Here is a 17,824-nt window from a genome sequence, read left to right on the forward strand (position 1 = left end):
GAGCCACTGCACTCGGCCAGATCTTCTCTTCCATAGGCAGGAGGTGAGCCTGGTTGGTGGGGAAGTTGAGGAGTGGTTCAGGGGGTTCCAGGGCCAGGGATTGTATGTTTAAGGTGTAAGGGGGAGCAGGAGAATTGGAAATGGTTTTCTTGTCCCAAATTGCTTTGCCTTGAAACAAGGGCAGAAGCCAGAAGTCTTGCCCACTGGGAAGGCTGGTCTGTGATCTACATGGGTGCTCAGGGCCAGGCTTTCAGAGGAAGGGGAACTGTATCAGGGAGGCCTGGATGCTGGATTGGACTCAGAGAGACCTGTCAGTGAGAGTCCAGGACCACAGCGGGGAGTAAAGATGAGCCAGGCCTGTGTGGTCAGCCCAGGGCAAGTCGGGAGCGGAGGTGGAGGGGAGCTCTGTGCCCGCCTCTTCTGGACTCCCCTGGTCTCCACCGTCTCTACCCGGACAGTGCAGAATCTTCCGGGGCAGGGAGGAGTGAATTGAGTCAGAGGGATGGTGGTGGGAGTGGAGAGGAGGGGTCTGGTAATTGGAACTAGGCAGCAGGAGGGGATAGCAGTGTGGAAGGAGGTGGGAGCGGCAGCTGCTGAGGCACTGCCTGCCATCTACAACCAGACAGCCGGCTCTTGCCACAAAAATGCTTGGCTGAGGGCACCCCCTCAGAGGCACCTGGTGCTGGCAGACACTGCAACTTCTTCCCCGGCCAGGCTCTTGTCATTTGCTGGCTAACAGGTGCTGGGAGGGGCCTTTTAAAGGTTCATTGTCCTCTGTGCCCTGTTGCCATTGTGGCTGGCATTTGAATGTGGTAGCCATGGACTGCAGCCAGGAACTTAGTCCCCCCGGAATGCCGGCAGCATGGCCTGCACCTGCTCTGTGGCCTGCACTTGCTGTCCTCCTCCAGCAGGAGCAGCTCAGGCCCCCAGCTGTGCCCCACACCCTTGTCCTCCTTTCTTTTGCTTTCCGAGTCACTTTCTATATAACCTATTTAATTTAAATCATGCTGAAATAAGCAAATAAAAATCACAATTTCAGGAAATGTTAAAACAGAGGTAACCAAGCTCTCAGCCTTCACAGACATGCTTAGAACATTTTAATTTGGATGCCCGTATATTTTCCCTTTTGCCAAGCAAGGACACCACATCTGTGTTGGCCATGTTTTATGTAAGAAGGGTCATTGTCAGACGGAAAAGCAGGCAGCACAGTCTTAAAATAAAAGGCTTTCAAGTGGACTCAATTTCGTGTCACGAAAGCCTCACTTCACTCGGCATCTTCTGTTCCTTTTGCCACTGGCCTGTAGGAATTGGGCCCCGGGAGTGACTGGAAGAATCACAGTCATCTTCTTCTGTAATAACTGTCCCCACAAACACAAAAAAGGAAAGACGGCCCATGCCTAGCAGCTGTAAAGTCCTCGGCGGCCTTTGTCCCTCAGTAGTGACAGCAGGCTGTCTGTCTGCACGGCTGGCAGAACAGCTGCTGAAGTGGAAAGGAAGAACAACTCACTGCTTGTTCACTGGGACAGGTAGCCATGGCTGGCATGCCGCCCAGGGGGCCTCCTCTGGTTTACAGAGAGCCCTGGCTGCAGTTGATCACTCTGATTGGGGACAGAGTGTCCTCCAGCCTGGGAAACAGGCGTGGAGGCCTGAGCTGTGTCCTGGGACCTGGGGAAGGGGAGCAGGCCCAGACAAAGAACGCTGAACTTTCCCAGCAGAATGGCACGGCTGGGGGGAGGGGAGGGCCCGCTGGCCGACTTGGCCTGTCCAACTGCATCTGTCACTCTGTGGTTTTGAGCCTGAGCCTGGGTGGCAGGCCAGCCCCAGCCCATCCTCTCCTGACTCCTGCTGCATGCAACCTCGCTTTAATCCATTTGTGTATTAGGCTTCTACCTAGGATCTAGTTTCAAGATAAGGTTGTGCTGTTTATAAGACTGGAAAATACGCTGGCAGAGATTCTCAAAGGCCCCACCTAGTGCACTTGGAGATTCAATGCAAAAGGCTGTTCCAGGAAAATGTTCCAAATAGAGACATGGCTCCCTTTCCTCTCCTGTTTTGTGTATGTGTGTGTGTTCCCCTTGTAGCTCGCTCCTGCCACAGCTGTCTTTTGGACATCCCTTATGTACTCATGCAGCTTCCTGTAGGACTCGCCCAGTGATGTCAAAACGAATGAAATTCATCAAAATGAATGAAAGTCTGGTTAAGGGGATAGGGCGCAAGCTCAGTGTTGAGTTCTGCAGTGGGATTCTGTGAGTGATACTGGAGCTCAAGGAAAACAGGTCTTCTTGCGGTGTTGGGTGTGAGAACCAGAGAGACCAAGTGACTTTTGTGGGAGCCATAGGCTCTTGGCCCCTGAAAGTTTCACTAAAAATCAGACATGAGGTGAATTGATTAATAGGAGAAAAGGCATACACATTTACTTAAGGTGCATGCATGGGAGCCTTCAGAATGATGGTCCAGTTTCCCAGTGAGTTACAGAGACTTATATACCATTTTGAGGTTACAGGAAGAATAGGGGCTTAGATTCTGGTGAAACAGGCTATGGGAGGAGGAGAGGCTTGGCTAGTGAAAGTGACTTTGTTATGTAGATAAAGCCTCCCTCAGAGAAACTTTTAAAAGTGTGGATTCTCAATCTCTCCTGGATGTGGGGAAAGACCTGGAAAGGGGAGGGGGCCTGGTTACATTAATGGAGATTCCCTGCAGATGCAAATTTTCCCACTGAAGACACTCTGCCAGCCACTTTTTTCAGGATGGGCAAGTGGCAGCCGTTTAAGAATATGTCAAAGAAATGTATGTTGGGGATAAAATATTTTCATCTCCTTCCCTTGCTTAGGGCCATGAAGCTAATGAGTGCTGGAGGACACAGAAATGTGTGCCTCTCTCAAAGGAGAGACTGTCTTTGTGTGGAGCCGAGGTTCCTACCCTGTAAGGTTCAGCACCCAGCCCAGCAAGCTGGAAGAGCCTCCCTTTGCTGCAGTGGGCCCTGAGCCACCTCCCTCAGCCTTGTTTGCTGACCCCCCTGCCCTCCTCTGGGATGCCATGCCCCATTCTCTGCCCCAGCTGTTCACCCTACAAGCCCATCTTCCCCTTTACCCCTTCACTTTGCCATCTGCAGTCTAGGACTCTTCTTTACTTTCCTCCTGGTTTGTCTCCTCTGAGCAGCCGCCCCCAGCTGATGCTATTCAATCATGGCTGGAGACACTCAACCATGGTTGTGTCCTATAAATAAGTAGGCATGCAGGGGAAAAGCACTCATGAAGGCCAGTGAGGGAGAACCATGCTTTTCAAGTAGTATTACCCAGAGTCCTAGGAGATGAGGCTCTCTGCCACCATCTCACTGTTAACCACAGCAATCCCCTTTAATCTGTTTTGCGTACATTTTCTATTTGAGCAAAGAGTTCCACAGTTAAGAAAATTTCCAACCCATTGGAGGTCAATATTCTTGTTATACAGATGGGAAAATTAAGGCCCAGAGAGGAGAAGGCATGCAACTAAGCACCCCAGAGCTCTTTAGGAAGCATCTTCTATGAATAAGTAACCACTGCCTGACTTACGGGAAATTACACTTCTAAGTATTCCTACTACGTATGGCAAAATGAACTTCTTCCCCACATGCTATAGGAGACTAGAAGTAAATGTAAATCATGCCGTGTCATGAATCAGAAGTCACAAACTGGAGCCTCACTGTCTAGTGGACTAGGAGGGGTCCCCAAACACTGGTGGGACTTTGACCCCAGCTGATGTCCAGGCTCTTGACTCCTTGAATTCCTTCTCATACGAGTCAGAAAATAGTGAAAGTACACACTCAAGAAGGGAGAGTGTGCAAGGGAGTTGGGAGCTGCTGCCTTGATGGGTTTCTTTAACCAAGGGGTGGAATATCCAAGAAGATTCCTGGAAAAATGTGGAACTTTCTTGAAACTGTGGTGCCACCCTTTTACGTCACATATTGGTGTTCTGGAACTGTCATGGTGCCGTGGGTGTGTGACTTAGCATACCAGAGAGTTGCCTGGTTAATGAGTGTATAGTGTGGAGAAACCTAGGTCGAATCCAGCACTATGTTGGGTTCAGTTGGTCTTAGCCAGTTTGGCCACGCTCTGATTTTTTAGAGTCTTATGACCCCTAGCCTCTTATAACTCCTATTTAAACAGTTTCCTTTTGATGGTCATGTGAAACGGCTGCCTGGAATTTTCTATTCTCCTGCAACCATCTGTATTATTCCTGTATCACCACTAGGTGTATCTGTCTTACAAAGGTGTTTGGTTTATTTATAAATATATTTAAATATAAAATATTACATTAAATATATGTTGTTTTAATTGGATTATGTATTTCATGAGACTTGGTCTGGGTTATGCTGCAGTAACAAATCCCTGATACACCAGTGGCTTGTCATGGCAGAGGTTTATTTCTCTTTCTCAGTCTATATCCAGTGTGGGTTGGCAGATGGTTCTGGTCCACAGTTACTCAGGGACCCAGGCTGACCATTGAGTAGCTGCACAGTTGAAACATGTGACTTTCTGGGCCATCATGGCGGAGACAGGAGAACTGCAGGGTTGTGCACTGGCATAAAGCTGCTGGCCTGGAAGGGACCCACACATTGTTCGCAGCTCAGTGGTCAGAATGAGGCCCATGGCCCCAGCCAGCTGCAGAGGGCCAGGGTGGTGAGCGACCACATGGGCATTCCAGGGACAATGCATGCCTCTGCCAGCCATCCACCTTTCAGTAGTGAAATATAGCCCGAACAAATCCAGATTCCTGGCTTCTTATGAAACGCCAAAAGAGTTGCCACGTCGCAAAAGGAATGTGCCCCCCATTCCCCATGGACCCCGTGACGAGTGTCCCTCAGCAGAGTCACCTCCGTGGCCATTGGAGACTTTTATATTATTTATTCCTGCTGTATGTGCACAGCTCTGGAAGAGTAGACTTGGAGGGAGTCTAGAAGCTTCTTGTATTTATTCAGCAATTTAACAACCATGTATGGACTTCCTGCGATGTGCCAGGCTTATACTTGGGGCTGGAAACTAGTGGTAAAGCACCCCGCCCCCGTGCTCCTGTTCTCTTGGGAGGGAAGTCTAAACAAGAGCTGGGTTCTGCAGGGCCCAGTGGGGAAATGGGAAGAGGTGATGTGGCAGAGATGGGCTGCCCCGACATGGACTGGGGCTTTTCTGGCAAGGGTTTCCAGGAGGAGCTAACATCAGAAGAAGGAGTAGTTCTGGATTCTGAACAGAGAACAGCACTATAAAAGCCCCAAGGGAAGAAAAAGCATAGAGCCCCTTATGGGAGCCGTGAACTATTCAGTGAGCCCAGGGCTTAGAGCAGGTAGTTGGGGTGGAAGCTGGATACAGAGGAAAGCAAGAGAAAAAAACACCACCTGTTATGTGGGGGTAAATCCAGCCCTTCCTGTAATGAGTTTGCTGAAAGCAAGATTTCGTTATGCTGAAGACCCACAGAAGCAGTGTGGGCTGAGAAACCCAGTCCCATGGCTCACCCTGGGCTGCACTAGGCTTCTGCCTTGCAAATATATGAGGAACTACCCAGAGAAGGGGGCAGATCACTTTTTCCACAGGCAAGCGGAGGTGCTGAGGAACTGAAACTTTATTTTGAAATCCCTGTTGCCTGGCCAAGAAAAATGCAGCAAGAAGTCCCGGCTCCAGGCCTTGCTGCTGGGGGCCTGACATCCTTCCAGGCCCTGAGGTGCCTCACTCTGGAGCAAGGCAGAGGGGAGGAGGTATGGATAGGATGATCCTGAGGTGATCAGGAAGCCCACTCCCTCAAATCCTTCCCCTTCTCCAGGTCAACTGTATTTCCCTGCCTCTGGCATCACAGGCTCATGCAGGGCTGATGCTAGCACAGAGGGCAGTCTCATCACATTTGTGGGTGTCAAGCAAGGAGGGAGAGAGCAAATTGGACCTGTCCGAATGAGTGCCCGAGGGGATGGGCATTCTGCAGGGACGGGCTCTGAGGACATTAATAAATACGACAGCAGGTGGAACTGAGCTTGAGCTCCCCGCTCCCCGTGGCATTAGAACACACTCAGGTCGGGAAGACATGATGGGTTTGTGTGAACAGATGTGGGGGAGTTGTGAATTAGTGGAGCTCTGCTGTGGGAAGGATGTGGTGTGGCCCCAGGCTGTGCCCCCTCCCAATGTGTCCTAACACCCCCAGCCCTGTGCTGCAACTTGGGAGATGGAAGGTGGAGGCAAGGTCAGCACTGCAGTGTGTGTGTGTGTGTGTGAGTGTGTGTGTGGATGAGATTGTGTGTGTTTGCGTGTATGTGTGTGTGGTGTGTTTGTGTGTGTGAGCGTGTATGTGTTGAGTGTATGTGTGTGTTTTTGTGTGCACGTGTGTGAGTGTGTGTGCATGTGATTGTGTACGTGTGTGCATTTTTGTGTATGTGTGTGTATGAGTGTATGTCTGAGAGAGAGAGAGAGAGTGTGTGTGTGTGTGTGTGTGTGTGTGTGTGTGTGAAGCTTTACCTCCCTGCTCAGCATGTAGGAGGCCTTGATAAGAGTCCTTGGCCACACTGACATGGGGGAGTGAGAGGAACAGGAAGCTGTGCAGATGCCAACAGGATCGAGAAAGCTCTGGTGGATTTACCGCCCGTGAAAGAAACCTGGGGAGGGCAGGAGCGGCTCCTCAAACCAGTCAAGGCTGTGTGTGGAAAGAGGGAACAGTATGTGTGTGGAACAGTGTGTGTGAACAGTGTGTGTGTGGATCCACTAGTGATCCTGTGGGCTTGAAATTACCTTGTTGCACAGATGAGGAAAGGAAGGTTTAGGGGTTTAAATCACTGCCCGTGATCAATATAGAGAAGGTGCTAAGAGACCAGAATCAGGGGTCTGAATGCTGGAACAGTGGCTTTGCTGCTTACTTGCTGGTAATCTTAGGCAAAGTGCTTAAACTCCTGTCCCTGTCTTCTCATCTGTAAAATGGGAATATGGTGATACTCACCTCACAGTATTGTTGTAGGGACTGGATGAGATAACTCAGAGAAGATGCCAACCATCTACAGCACATAGGGAACACAGGCCGACTAACCCACTGCCAGGAGAGCCAGTGATGGGCCACTGCCTGGCTCAGTGGGAAGGCAGGAGAGAGGCCCAGGGTAGCTCTGGAGGATTGCAGGAGCAACCAAGGCAGAATCCATCAGTCAGGCTGTCCCAGCCAAGGGAAGGGAGCATGTGGTCTAAAATGCTTAGGAGACGGATCTGGATTCCTGGGGATTATGGAGAGTCTTCCGAGGTGGGCGGCTGAAAGGACCAGTGTCACTGGCTCAGCATGACCTTGCCCAACCAAGGGCAGCTTGGCTGACATGTGGCCATGTGGTTCTGGGCCAGACCCTTTCAGCTGCAGCCACCTTGTGCCCAGGCAGTGTGATGCCAAGGCCGATGGTGTCTGTGCCAGGGCTGCAGGTGTTGGGTGCTGCACTGGCCAGCACTCCTCTGGCTCACCTGTTCGTCCTTGTCTTCCCAACAAGTAACTTCTAGGTCTGCAGACAAGAGGAAGAGAAGATGAAGGAAGACTGTCTGCTGAGTTCTCACGTGCCCATCAGCGACAGCAAGTCCATTCAGAAGTAAGCCTTGATGTGCAGGCTGGGTGGGGGAGTCTTCACATTTGCCATTCCCCTCATCCTGGGCAGCCTTTAGGTGGAGGGGTTCTGAGCACTTGTTCAGATATCTGATGGGGTGCCCTGGGAGACAGTGATGGGGTGCTTCTTTTTGAGCCTGTCCAATAGGGGATCCCCAAGCCACACATGTCCATGGCTGGGAGGCATGGGCAATAGAAAAGAGGCTCCAGATGGCAGGCACTTTATACTAAATAAGTGTGTATGAGGCCTCATCATAACTTTTACATTGATTACATGTTGACAAATAGTAATTTAGATATATTGAGTTCAATAAAATGTGTTATTAATGCTAATTTCACCTGTTTCATTTTCCCTTCTGTATTAGGCCATTCTTCTGTTGCTATAAAGAAATACCTGAAGCTGGGTAATTTATAAAGAAAAGAGGTTTAGTTGGCTCACGGTTCTGGAGGCTTTACAGGAAGTGTGGTGCTGGCATTTGCTCGGCTTCCAGGGAGGCCTCAGGGAGCCTCCAGCCATGGTGGAAGGCGAATGGGGAGCAGGCACTTCACATGGCGAAAGCAGGAGCAAGAGAGAGGGAATGGAGGGTGGTGCCACACACTTTTAAATGACCAGATCTCGTGTGAACTCAGAGCGAGAGCTCACTCATCATCACAGGGATGGCCCAAGCCACTCATAAGGGATCTGCTCCCATGATCCAAACACCTCCCACCTGGCCCCGCCTCCAACCCTGGGAATTACAGTTCCACATGAGATTTGGGTGGGGATACAGATCCAAACCATATCACCTCCTAACATGTACTAGAAGATTGAAATTACCAGTGTGGCTCACATCCCACGTCTGTTGGCCCCACTGCCCCACAGAGCCCAGCTTGGGTTCAGGCAGCTGTCCAGGCCTCCCCTCCCTCTAACATTAGCCAGGGCTGTGGCTTTCCCATCAGGAAGGGAGACAGCATTGAGGGAAAGTGACTTACTGCAGACTTCAGGGCCTTACTCAAAGGACCATCACCTTCTGCTGCGCCTTCAGAAAGTCAGGGTGGGGAAGAGGTAGGCACCCCTCAGGGTGGCCCACAGCAGCAACAGCAGGCCTTGTAGGAAGTGATATGGGGAAAGCAATAGGCTGTACAATGCCACAAGCAAGTCCAGGGCATTTACTGTGAGGAAGTGACGCAGGTGGAGGACAGGGAGGCTGCCAGGGCCTTACCTGTGATAGTGAAAATGTTGGCACCCAGGACATCCTGGACCAGATGCAGGCCTGTCCTGTGAGTCTCACCTCCTCCTCAGCCCCGCCCCCATGCCTCCCACCAGGGCCAAGTGCAAAACCATCCGGGTGCATTGCGATGGCACAGTCTGGTCTCCTCTGGTTATGCCTGGCCTGTGAGAAGGGTGCTGTCACACTCCTGTTACAAATGAGGAAAAAGAGGCCAGGGAAGCCAAAGACCAGAAGCTGAGGCCCTGCCACACCCCGAAGTACATGTATGTCTTTCCCTTTCTAGGTCGGAGCTCTTAGGCCTGCTGAAAACCTACAACTGCTACCATGAGGGCAAGAGCTTCCAGCTGAGACACCGCGAGGTGAGCCTGTTGCTCTTGTTCATAGAGGTCACCATGTACCCTGGGAGGCCCTGCCTGACACGTGTTGTTTCAGGGTAATGATGAAGACCGTTCCCTTCACGCTCAGCAGTGACCCAGTTTGGACAATAAATTATATGGTCACTCTCATCACTCACCTCTGACCCTAAGCCAGGGATCAGGTTATCAGCAGCCAGGTCATCTCCTTGCAGAGGAGCACATCCCTTCCAGAGTTCCTAGTGGCAGAAATCACCTTGGGGGTCTTCCCCCTTCCCCATTCCCCTGAGACCTTTGTCCAGGTGAACTGCTGCTGAGAGCAGGTCCTTCCTCCGCCCATCACACCACTCAGCGGACGAGAGGAGTTGGTCCCTCTCTGTTCCCTGCCGGCCCTGCCACGTATCTGCATGGTCTCACCTGTGGCCCCTGGTCCCCAGTACTTTCATTTGTAAAGTGGGGTGTGGGGCTACACAGGGGCTTACAGGCTCAGGGGCTCACAGCAGGCAGCGCAGGTGTGCGGAGTGGGTCCCCACTCAAGGAGTCAGCCACCCATCAGATCAAACCATCCCTGCTGTGCAGGACCGTAGGCCTAGTGCAGCCAGACTGTTTCTGATTTTTCAAAAGAGGATAGATTATCTGGAATTTCATGAGGAATTTCCCAAATCTTGAAACATCTTGTGGGCTAAATACATGTCTGATGCCAAACACAGCCCTCAGGCACTGGCTGGACTCTGCAGGGCCTAGGCTTGGGGGACCACCCACTGGGCAGGGCAAGTGGAGCCCTAGTCTTGTGGTCATTCACATCCTTCGATGTTTCACGCGGGAATCTTGGTTGGGCTTTGTGGCCCTATCTTGGTCTAATTGAACATATGTGTACTGCCTGGTGGCAAGTCTTATTGTGGTAAGGCTGTTTTTTGGTGGGGGGGAGGTTCTGCAGTTGAGATTGGGTTGGCTCCTGGACTTTCCCCGATCCATCAGCATCTGACCAGGGCCGACGGATTCCAAGTGCCCCTCTGTTGTTGAACACAGGAATGGGCAGGGCAGCCCCAGGAAACCCAAGACCTCCTCACTAGTCCTGGCTCACTAATCCTAGTCCTCCCTCTTCAGTAATTTAGACACCCTTCTACAGCTCCCAGGCCAGAGCTAGCCCAGGCATCCAGGCAGCTCTGGGCAGCCGGGGGTTGCCAGTCAGTGGCAGGTCAGAGGGCCGGCCAGAATCTGCTGCCAGACAGCCTCAGCCAGCCCCTGAGGTGTCCCGCTTCGGGAGCTTCTGGCTCCTGGTCCAGGCTCTGCTGGGCTACCTGTGACCACCAAGCATGGTACAAATCTCACACTCCACCTCCTTGACCTGCCCAGGCCACAGGGCCCGAGAGCTTGCTCCCCTCCCTCTCCTGCCATCTCACCTCCTCACGCTTGCTTCTGTGACACCTGTCTCACCCTGCCTGCCACCATCCTGCCCTCCCCAGGCCAGACACCCTGTGGGTCCCTGTGTAGAGTTGGTGGGTGACTTAAACAGCAGGTGTAGGCCTGGAGAGAGCTGGGGTGAGTTCTCAGTCCTGAGCTCCAGTGTGCTGGGCAGAGGGAGGCACTGGGGAGAGGGTGATGGGGCCACAGGGATTTCCACCTGTGCTGTTAACACACGCCACTTCATATCTCCTGTTGGAGGCCTGGGGTGTGGTCGCTGCTGTTGAACTGGCGAGATATGCAAATTCCTACCATGCCCCTCCCCCGGCCTGCTGAACCAAAAACACTTAGTCCTCCTGTCCATGTTTTAAGGAGCCCTCCAGGGCATTCTGGTGGAAGGTCAAGTTTGAAAACCACTAGTAAGAGCTTAGTTTTGGCACTCGGGATTCCCCAGGATAATCCCCTCTGTAGGAATGGTTGTCGGGGGCAGGAGCGGTGGGGCAGGAAGCCCCAAGAGCCTCCACCCTGCGTTTGTGGTTTGTGTATGCTGCGGGACAGCCCACATAGAGAAGTAGGGGACTCTAAGGCTGGGAAGAGGTGTTCTTGACAGCCCTTAAGGATAGAAAGTCAACCCACCAAGGGGATTTTCCTGTCCCTAACTCTGAAGAAAGTGTGAGGTTTGACCTGGTCTCCATGGAGCCAGAAAGTACCTTTCTGGAAACTTCTGTAGCCTTAACAGCCCAGGGGGTACCGGCCTGAAGAAGTGTGCATTTTTGCTGAGTCACAATCACCACATAAGACGAGGCTTCAGGCTGTGACGCTGATAGGCACAACTGGTCCTTGGGGCACCAAGCCCCTCCAGATCTCACTGCGGCCCTGTGATGCACCCGGCACCACGACCTCCTGGACCTCTGGGCACTTGCTACAGGGGCAGGGCCATCCCAGGCCAGTCTCTCCTCAGGCACCACAGGCCCCAAGGGCTGGGCAGACAAGAGGAACGGACACTTCCCCGGGGAACCTCCAATGCACCAGGCACTTTGCCTCTCCTTTATTTAGTATAAGGTGATATAGGAATGATTATTTGCCAGGCAAAGAGATCGAGGCTCCCACAGTTTAAGTCTCTAGACAAGGTCACATTGCAGTAAATGAAAGGTGCTGGCCATGGCCCCAAGATCACAGCCACTCACAAAACGGCAATACCATTTCCAGCATTAGGCTTTGGAGGTCTCCACCCAGTATCAGTGAACAGGTCTCAGGGACACAGGGAGCTGTTTGTTGCCCTTGAGCCCCAAGCCAAGGGGCTCTCAGGCTGGCGAGGGTCTCACCACCCGGGGTGCGCTCCCAGAGCCGACTGAAAGAGACCCCCGTGTTCTCACTGCCCCTCCCCGCTGCAGCACCAGCAGCCTGAGCAGTACGGTTTGGGGTGCCTTCTCCTCTACTGTCTCATCCCACTTCTCCGAAGGTGGGCAGGGCCACGCCCTGGGGCCAGCGTCTCCTTGTGAGCTTTCTCCCCGCTTCCGAGGGGCCAGAGGAGGGACGCCTTGTCTGGAGGCTGAGGCGCCGACTTCCTCTATCATGAACCTCGCCTTTGGGATAATTTTGCTTGTATTACAACAAAAAGCCTGAACAACGGGGAACAGCCTGTGCCTTTTGAACATGGCAAAGGGCTTTAACCAGGCTGGCTGGTATCTCAAAAGAAAAAGGGACTGCCGCGAAATGTCCTTGTGTAAACCCACCGCTCTCGGCTCTCGGCAAGCAAGTGAGCCCCAGGCGGCGGAACCCTCTCCGAGGACTGCGTGCCGGCCCCGCCCGCCTGGGGCGCAGTGCAGAGGCTCGGGGGCGCCCCCTGGTGCCCGCGGACGCGCTCCACACCCAGTCCCGCTCCTCGGCCCTGGGACCCCCTCAGCAATGCGAGAAACGGAAGGGGCTTCCCCTGGTCCGGGGGCTCTCTCTCTCCCAGGGGTGCGGAAAACCAACATCCCGCCTTGAGAGAGTTGCCCCGTCCCCTCTCCGAAGACCTGGCAGACCACTGGCCCCCGGAGTGACTGACAAGCTCCAAGAACATCTGTTTTCTGGGAGCCGCAAAGCGCTTCCCAGCCTGCCCGCTCTGGGCAGGTCCTTGTCCTTGTGTCCGCAATCCCCCTTCCCTTCTTCCAGCCTCCGCCAGCCAAACACCTGGCCACCCACCCACCCCCAACCCACCCCCCTCCCCACCTCCCACCCCCCACCCCACTTCCCGGGCGGCCACTCTCCATTTCCATCTCCGTCCAACAGCCACTCCCCTCTCCACTCCCACCCCCACCCCCACCTTCCTCTCACTCCTTTCTCCCCCCCACCCCTGGCCCCAAACTTCCCTCTTCCATTCCCACTCCACCCCCAGCCCCCAACTTCCGCTCTCGCACATCCCACCCCCAATCCGCCCACCTTCCCACCCCTGCCCCCACTTCCTCTCCATTCCCTCCTCCACAAAACCCCAGCCCACCTCCCTCGTCCACCCACCCCACCTCCACTCCCCTCTCTACTCCCCTTTCCACTCTCCCCACCCCCACTCCAGTGGCAAGTAGGAAGGAGAACGCAACTGCTCTACAAGGGCCCACCAGGAGGCTTAGCTTGAAGGGAAAGGAATTCCCCTGGGGCTCTCTGCAGGAGCTCGGGACACTGCTAGAAGCCCCCACCACAAACCTGTATTCGACTGGGAGGGAGCGCCTTTCAAAGGTGCCATTGACCTCTTTCACAAAGCTGGGTATTAGTGGGGAAGCACGGGATGGTGGGTCTCCTCAAACTGCCTGACCTCCCCAGATACAGCGAGGCAGCTTCTGAGCATGGAGGAGTCTACTGACCTCATCCTAGTTGCTGGACTCTCCCCTCTGACCCAATTTCATGATGCTTTGCAGAAGGGGCTGTAGTGAGGCTGGACCCAGCAAGCCTGGACCTCGGCCCCTCTGCTTTGGTCGGGGGCCCTCCGGATCTCTCCTGAGGGTGATGGTTGGCTAAAGGCTGCCCTGGCTAAAAGCTGCCCCACACGTTTGCCCAAAGTCGGGAACCTGCAGGTTTGAGACCACCACAGAGACACAGTGGGCTGTGACAGATACAAACATTTGTCTACAGTGCTCATAATTGCAGCTCCAAGTTCATATGAGCAGGTTCCCAGCCCTTGCAGGGTGTGAAGGACACCGTTGATGTCCCCATTTTATAGATAAGGAAACTGGGTAATTGCTTGTCTGAACGTAACAGAAGGCAAACATTCAACAAATCCAAAGCAATTAAAAATAGCCACAAAAAAAGAGAATGACCTAGGTTGCCAACTCGCAGAGCAAGGAGGTGGCAGAGACCCGCCCAGGCGAGCTTGGCTGTCGCCCCCAGCTCAATCTTCCTCCTCTCCTCTCTCTGTCCCTTTGCCACTGACCAGAGGCAGCCCGATTCCCATTCCCTGATGCCTCACCTTCTTGCTGCCAGATGCCTGTAGGAATTGGGGTCCTTCAGACTCCAGATGCCCTGGCCTGGGCCTTAGAACATCTGACTTCCCCGGCGAAGGACAGCTGGACAGTGCCCTGCTTCTCACCCACAGCTGGGACCCTGACCATGCCATGAGGACCCTGGGTGGAGGTGATGTGGGGGTGGGGATGGTAGGACTGAGTGGTGCAGATTCTGTCTTGGCCCTCGTCATGGGGGAACTCTTCCAGTGCCATGAAAGGATGTATGAGTTGTAGCCAGCAGAGTGCCCCAGTGGTGCCAGGTGACAGTCCCCCTGGAATACATCAGTGCATTTGCTAAGACTCCATGTGTTCCCTTGGACCTCACACAACATGGACTTTGAGAGTGGAGGCCAAGAGGCGGACTTGGGAGTGCCTGAGGCCTTGTTCTGAAACACCTGGGGGGCTGACACCCCACTACCCTCATACCCTTACCACCAGTTTCCCCACCAGCGATGACGATAGCTACTCAGGGAATGGGCTCCTACATGCCTTTACGCGTCAGAATGGCCTGGGAGGCAGGTGCCAGTAATTAGTCCCCTATTACCCACGAGAAACTGAGAACACAGAAGTAACGTAACTTGCTCAAGGTGATCAGTCAGCAAGGATCAGAGCAAATGGGATCAGTAACATCTCCTCATGTGAGACAGGCTGTTATCATCTTCAGAGGGGGTCGGTCTCACTGTGAACTGCCCCAGCAGGGGCCTCTGCAGAAAAGCATTTCCCTTCCAGAGACCTGTCAGGGACAGTGACCACCATGGGGGAAGACGGGAGATGTAGACCCACCGAGCTCTTTACAGAAGCCTTTATTGGGCAGGGGTCAGAGTTCATGGATCACCGGGAGGTGCGAATAGAGAGTTCTGAGGACACTGCTGGGGCGGGGGCTGCCGGGGGAGGCCATGGCTTGGGCAGGCTGCCCAAAAGTCCAGCTTCTTAGGTCAGAGCTCTGCTGCCCATCCCGAGATGGTCTTGCTAGGGAGTGCCCAGGCATCCTGGCTTCACAGAGCCTCCCTCTGGGAGCCCCCCTGGCCTTGCTGCTGTCCATCTGTCTGTGCGGACCCCAGAGGCCAGCAGAGGGGCCAGTCCTCCTCGGCAGGTCCCTCCGGCTTGGCTGCTTTTCCTGGGACTCCCCAAAAAGCCGGTCCAGGGGGTCCACAGCATCAGCCATGGGCAGTGTGGGCTGCTGGCCACTGAAACGTGCGGTAATGTCCCGCAGGGACACAGCAGGGCGGCCCTTCCGGCAGGCCTGGACTGGCCTGTGGGGTGGCCTGGGTTGGCCCTGGGCCGTGGCCTTGTTCAGCACAGAAGTGGGCTGTGCCAGTCGAGATATGGATCTCACGTAGTCATCCAGGCTAGGAGAGGGCGGGGGCTCCTGCCCAGGACCCCCAAGCAGCATCTCCTCCGTGGTCTCCCGAATTGTGGGCAGATGGGCCACGGAGAGCAGAAGCCGGGACCTCATCACTCTGGCGAGAGGAGGTGGCAACCTGTGGGGAAACAGAGGCCAGGTGGTAAGGGCCTGCCATGCGTCCCACCGCCCCTCAGTGTCCCCACACTCCTCTGGGGCTGCCTGTAGTAATCTGGTGCCCTGAGAGCAGTTCGAAGTCTACAGAGCCCAGACCAGAGCTCAGACTCCTGGGCTCTTTCTTCCTGTTTAAGTTTAAAACCCAAAGGCTTAAGATTTTATCCTTATTGTTTCAGAATGTACACAGATAAGAGAAACCAATCTAACAAACACTGGTCAGAGGAAAGCTGGGTTTAAAACCAGGATCGGCCACATACCTTGGGACCTTTGGCAAGGCCACCTCTCCAGGCCTCCACTTACCCATCCATAAAACAGGGTTATAAATATCCCTGGCAGGGATGTTGTAGGAAACACATGAAATAACCCCTGAATCCCTTTGTAAATGCAAAGCCCTCTACAGACAGCCCTCGTCTCTAACCCATAGGGAGGCTGTGCAAGTTCAGGCTGGGAATTGCCCTCAAACATAAACAAAGCCCTTGTGTTTTGTCTCAAACCCAAGGGCAGCTGCTCCCTCTTACCTGGAGCTGAGAAGGTCTGGGGGTGGCAGCAGAATGGATGAGCAGGGACAGTCCAGTCCAAAGGAAGCCCCTGGGAAGCTTGGAGGCCAAAGGGTGGAGGGTCCAGCAGGGGGTCCAGGGTGGGGTCGCGGGGAGGAGGACGGTGCACTGACTCTCACAGTAAACCGTTCCAGACTCTTCCCTGAGCTGTCTGAAGATCTTCGGCAGGCAGCTGCTTTTATACCTTCCCACCAGCTATCAATCACTGTCACGAGGACCAAAAATAGCCTGCTCAGGAAGGCTCTCTTAGGAAAACAGCTTGGTGGGCGGGGCCTGGCCCAGCTGCCCGCTTGGAGGTGTTTTTCTGCCAGTAGGAGGCTGGGGAATGTTTACACTGCAGGGCAGGAAAGGGGTGGGTGCACTGCTGGTCACCTAGGGGCACTGGGAGAGGGAGGGGTTCCACTGGGCCCTCACAGGTAGCCCCAGGGCCACCCCTGCCCCAAAGCTTGTTTCCCACTCTGTATTACACCAGCCCATCATGACTCCTGTGAAGTTGGGCCAGGTCCTCGGCAACTTCGATGAAAAATCAGCAGCACAGGACCCCAGCCTGGAGGCAGCTGAGGCTAGGTCCCTAGGCCTGCTCTTAGGAGAGACACACCCTGCTCCCAAGGGACCAAGGGCAGTCTGCGGGGTCTGACCTTGGTCTTCTTACACTCCAGATGGGGTGCTTTCTGAGGATTTGTTTGTTTACTTGTTCACCAGATGTGTGTGCTGTGACTGCACACAAAGGTGTGGCCCCCTGGAGCTCATATTCTAGTAATGGAGGAGATCAAGCCAGAGATGAATGGGTGCTGTGATTCAGGCAACAGCAAGAGCTGCCTGAAGGAAAAGCACAGCAGCACAGTGGGATGCTGTGGTAGGTCCCACAGGAACAGTGGTCAGGGGTGTCTTCCCTCAGAGCAGATACTGGAGCAGAAACTTGAAAAAAATGGGAAAATGCACATTCCAGGTGGCGGGGGCAGCACGTGCAAAGTCCCTGTGGTGAGGGTGCGCCAGACGGACATGCTCAGGGCACAGTAAGGGGCCTGCAGACTGGCCCATGTAGGAGGGGGTCAGTGAACCTTGGCGTGGATGCTGTGTTTTCCTCCAAGAGGGAGGGAAGGACACTGCAGGGTTTGAACAAGGGCACTGCAGTCTGGCTTCTGCTTCAGAGGATCGCTCCAGTTGCTGGGCCTGGGCTGGGGCTGGAGGGCTGCCAAGGAGCACCTGGGCAGCATTAGAAAGCCACCGCCTCTGTCCAGGAGTGACCATGCCAGCAAAGGAGGCTGCCGAGGATGAGGGAGGCAGTCCCTGGGAAGCTCCTGCACTTCCCCGACAGGCCACAGGTCCTCTGCCCCAGCCACAGTCCCACCTGGAACACGCCTGCCTGTGCTACAGGTTGGGGAGAAAGAGAAGTCCTCCAGAGGTAACCCAAGCCTGAGCTCTGAGTACTGGGCAGACCCCAGACCCCCTAGGCAAGCAAGAGGAACTGGCAGTCCCAAGTTCTTGAATTCTAGGTGGGAACTCCATGTGCACAAAGGCATCGGGGCAGGGAGTGCCTGAGACAGTGAACAGGATTTGTGGCACATGGCACTTCTCACCTTGCCCAAACTCTTACGTCTTTTGTAGACCCTTTGTCTAGTTCTCTGGCTCTTCTTTGAATTTATTGGCAATGAGCAGATTAGTCAAGAGACTAAAAGGAGGGAGACGGAGAATTTGCTGCTGGCTGATAGGACTTTCC

General features: G+C 54.1%; 2 protein-coding genes across 5 annotated transcripts in view; one reads left to right on the forward strand and one right to left on the reverse strand.

The window, feature by feature from the left end:
• RASSF4 (Ras association domain family member 4) overlaps window positions 1–17,824 on the forward strand; it is a 35,375-nt gene that overhangs the window by 3,276 nt on the left and 14,275 nt on the right. For 2 of the 4 annotated variants that reach the window (XM_017891720.1, XM_017891721.1), the window contains exons 2-3: window positions 7,475–7,570; window positions 9,079–9,154. In XM_017891720.1, the coding sequence (XP_017747209.1) occupies window positions 7,509–7,570; window positions 9,079–9,154 (138 nt within the window). In that variant the 5' untranslated portion in view covers window positions 7,475–7,508. The remainder of the gene's footprint in view (window positions 1–7,474; window positions 7,571–9,078; window positions 9,155–17,824) is intronic. The other 2 variants (XM_017891722.1, XM_017891723.1) reach the window with 1 other exon arrangement.
• On the reverse strand, window positions 14,815–16,354 carry DEPP1 (DEPP autophagy regulator 1). The gene is made up of 2 exons (XM_017891724.1): window positions 16,066–16,354; window positions 14,815–15,509 (listed from the first exon to the last, which is right to left on the reverse strand). Exon 2 carries the CDS (start codon window positions 15,482–15,484, stop codon window positions 14,846–14,848), a length of 639 nt encoding a protein of 212 aa, XP_017747213.1. The 5' UTR covers window positions 15,485–15,509; window positions 16,066–16,354; the 3' UTR covers window positions 14,815–14,845.

This window comes from Rhinopithecus bieti, unplaced genomic scaffold, assembly GCF_001698545.2.
Source record: "Rhinopithecus bieti isolate Rb0 unplaced genomic scaffold, ASM169854v2 scaffold_20310, whole genome shotgun sequence".
NCBI lineage: Eukaryota > Metazoa > Chordata > Mammalia > Primates > Cercopithecidae > Rhinopithecus > Rhinopithecus bieti.

What these genes read in the sequence shown, in the direction of transcription:
- DEPP1 (XM_017891724.1), bottom strand. Translation starts at nt 15,484, where the DNA reads ATGAGGTCCCGGCTTCTGCTCTCCGTGGCCCATCTGCCCACAATTCGG.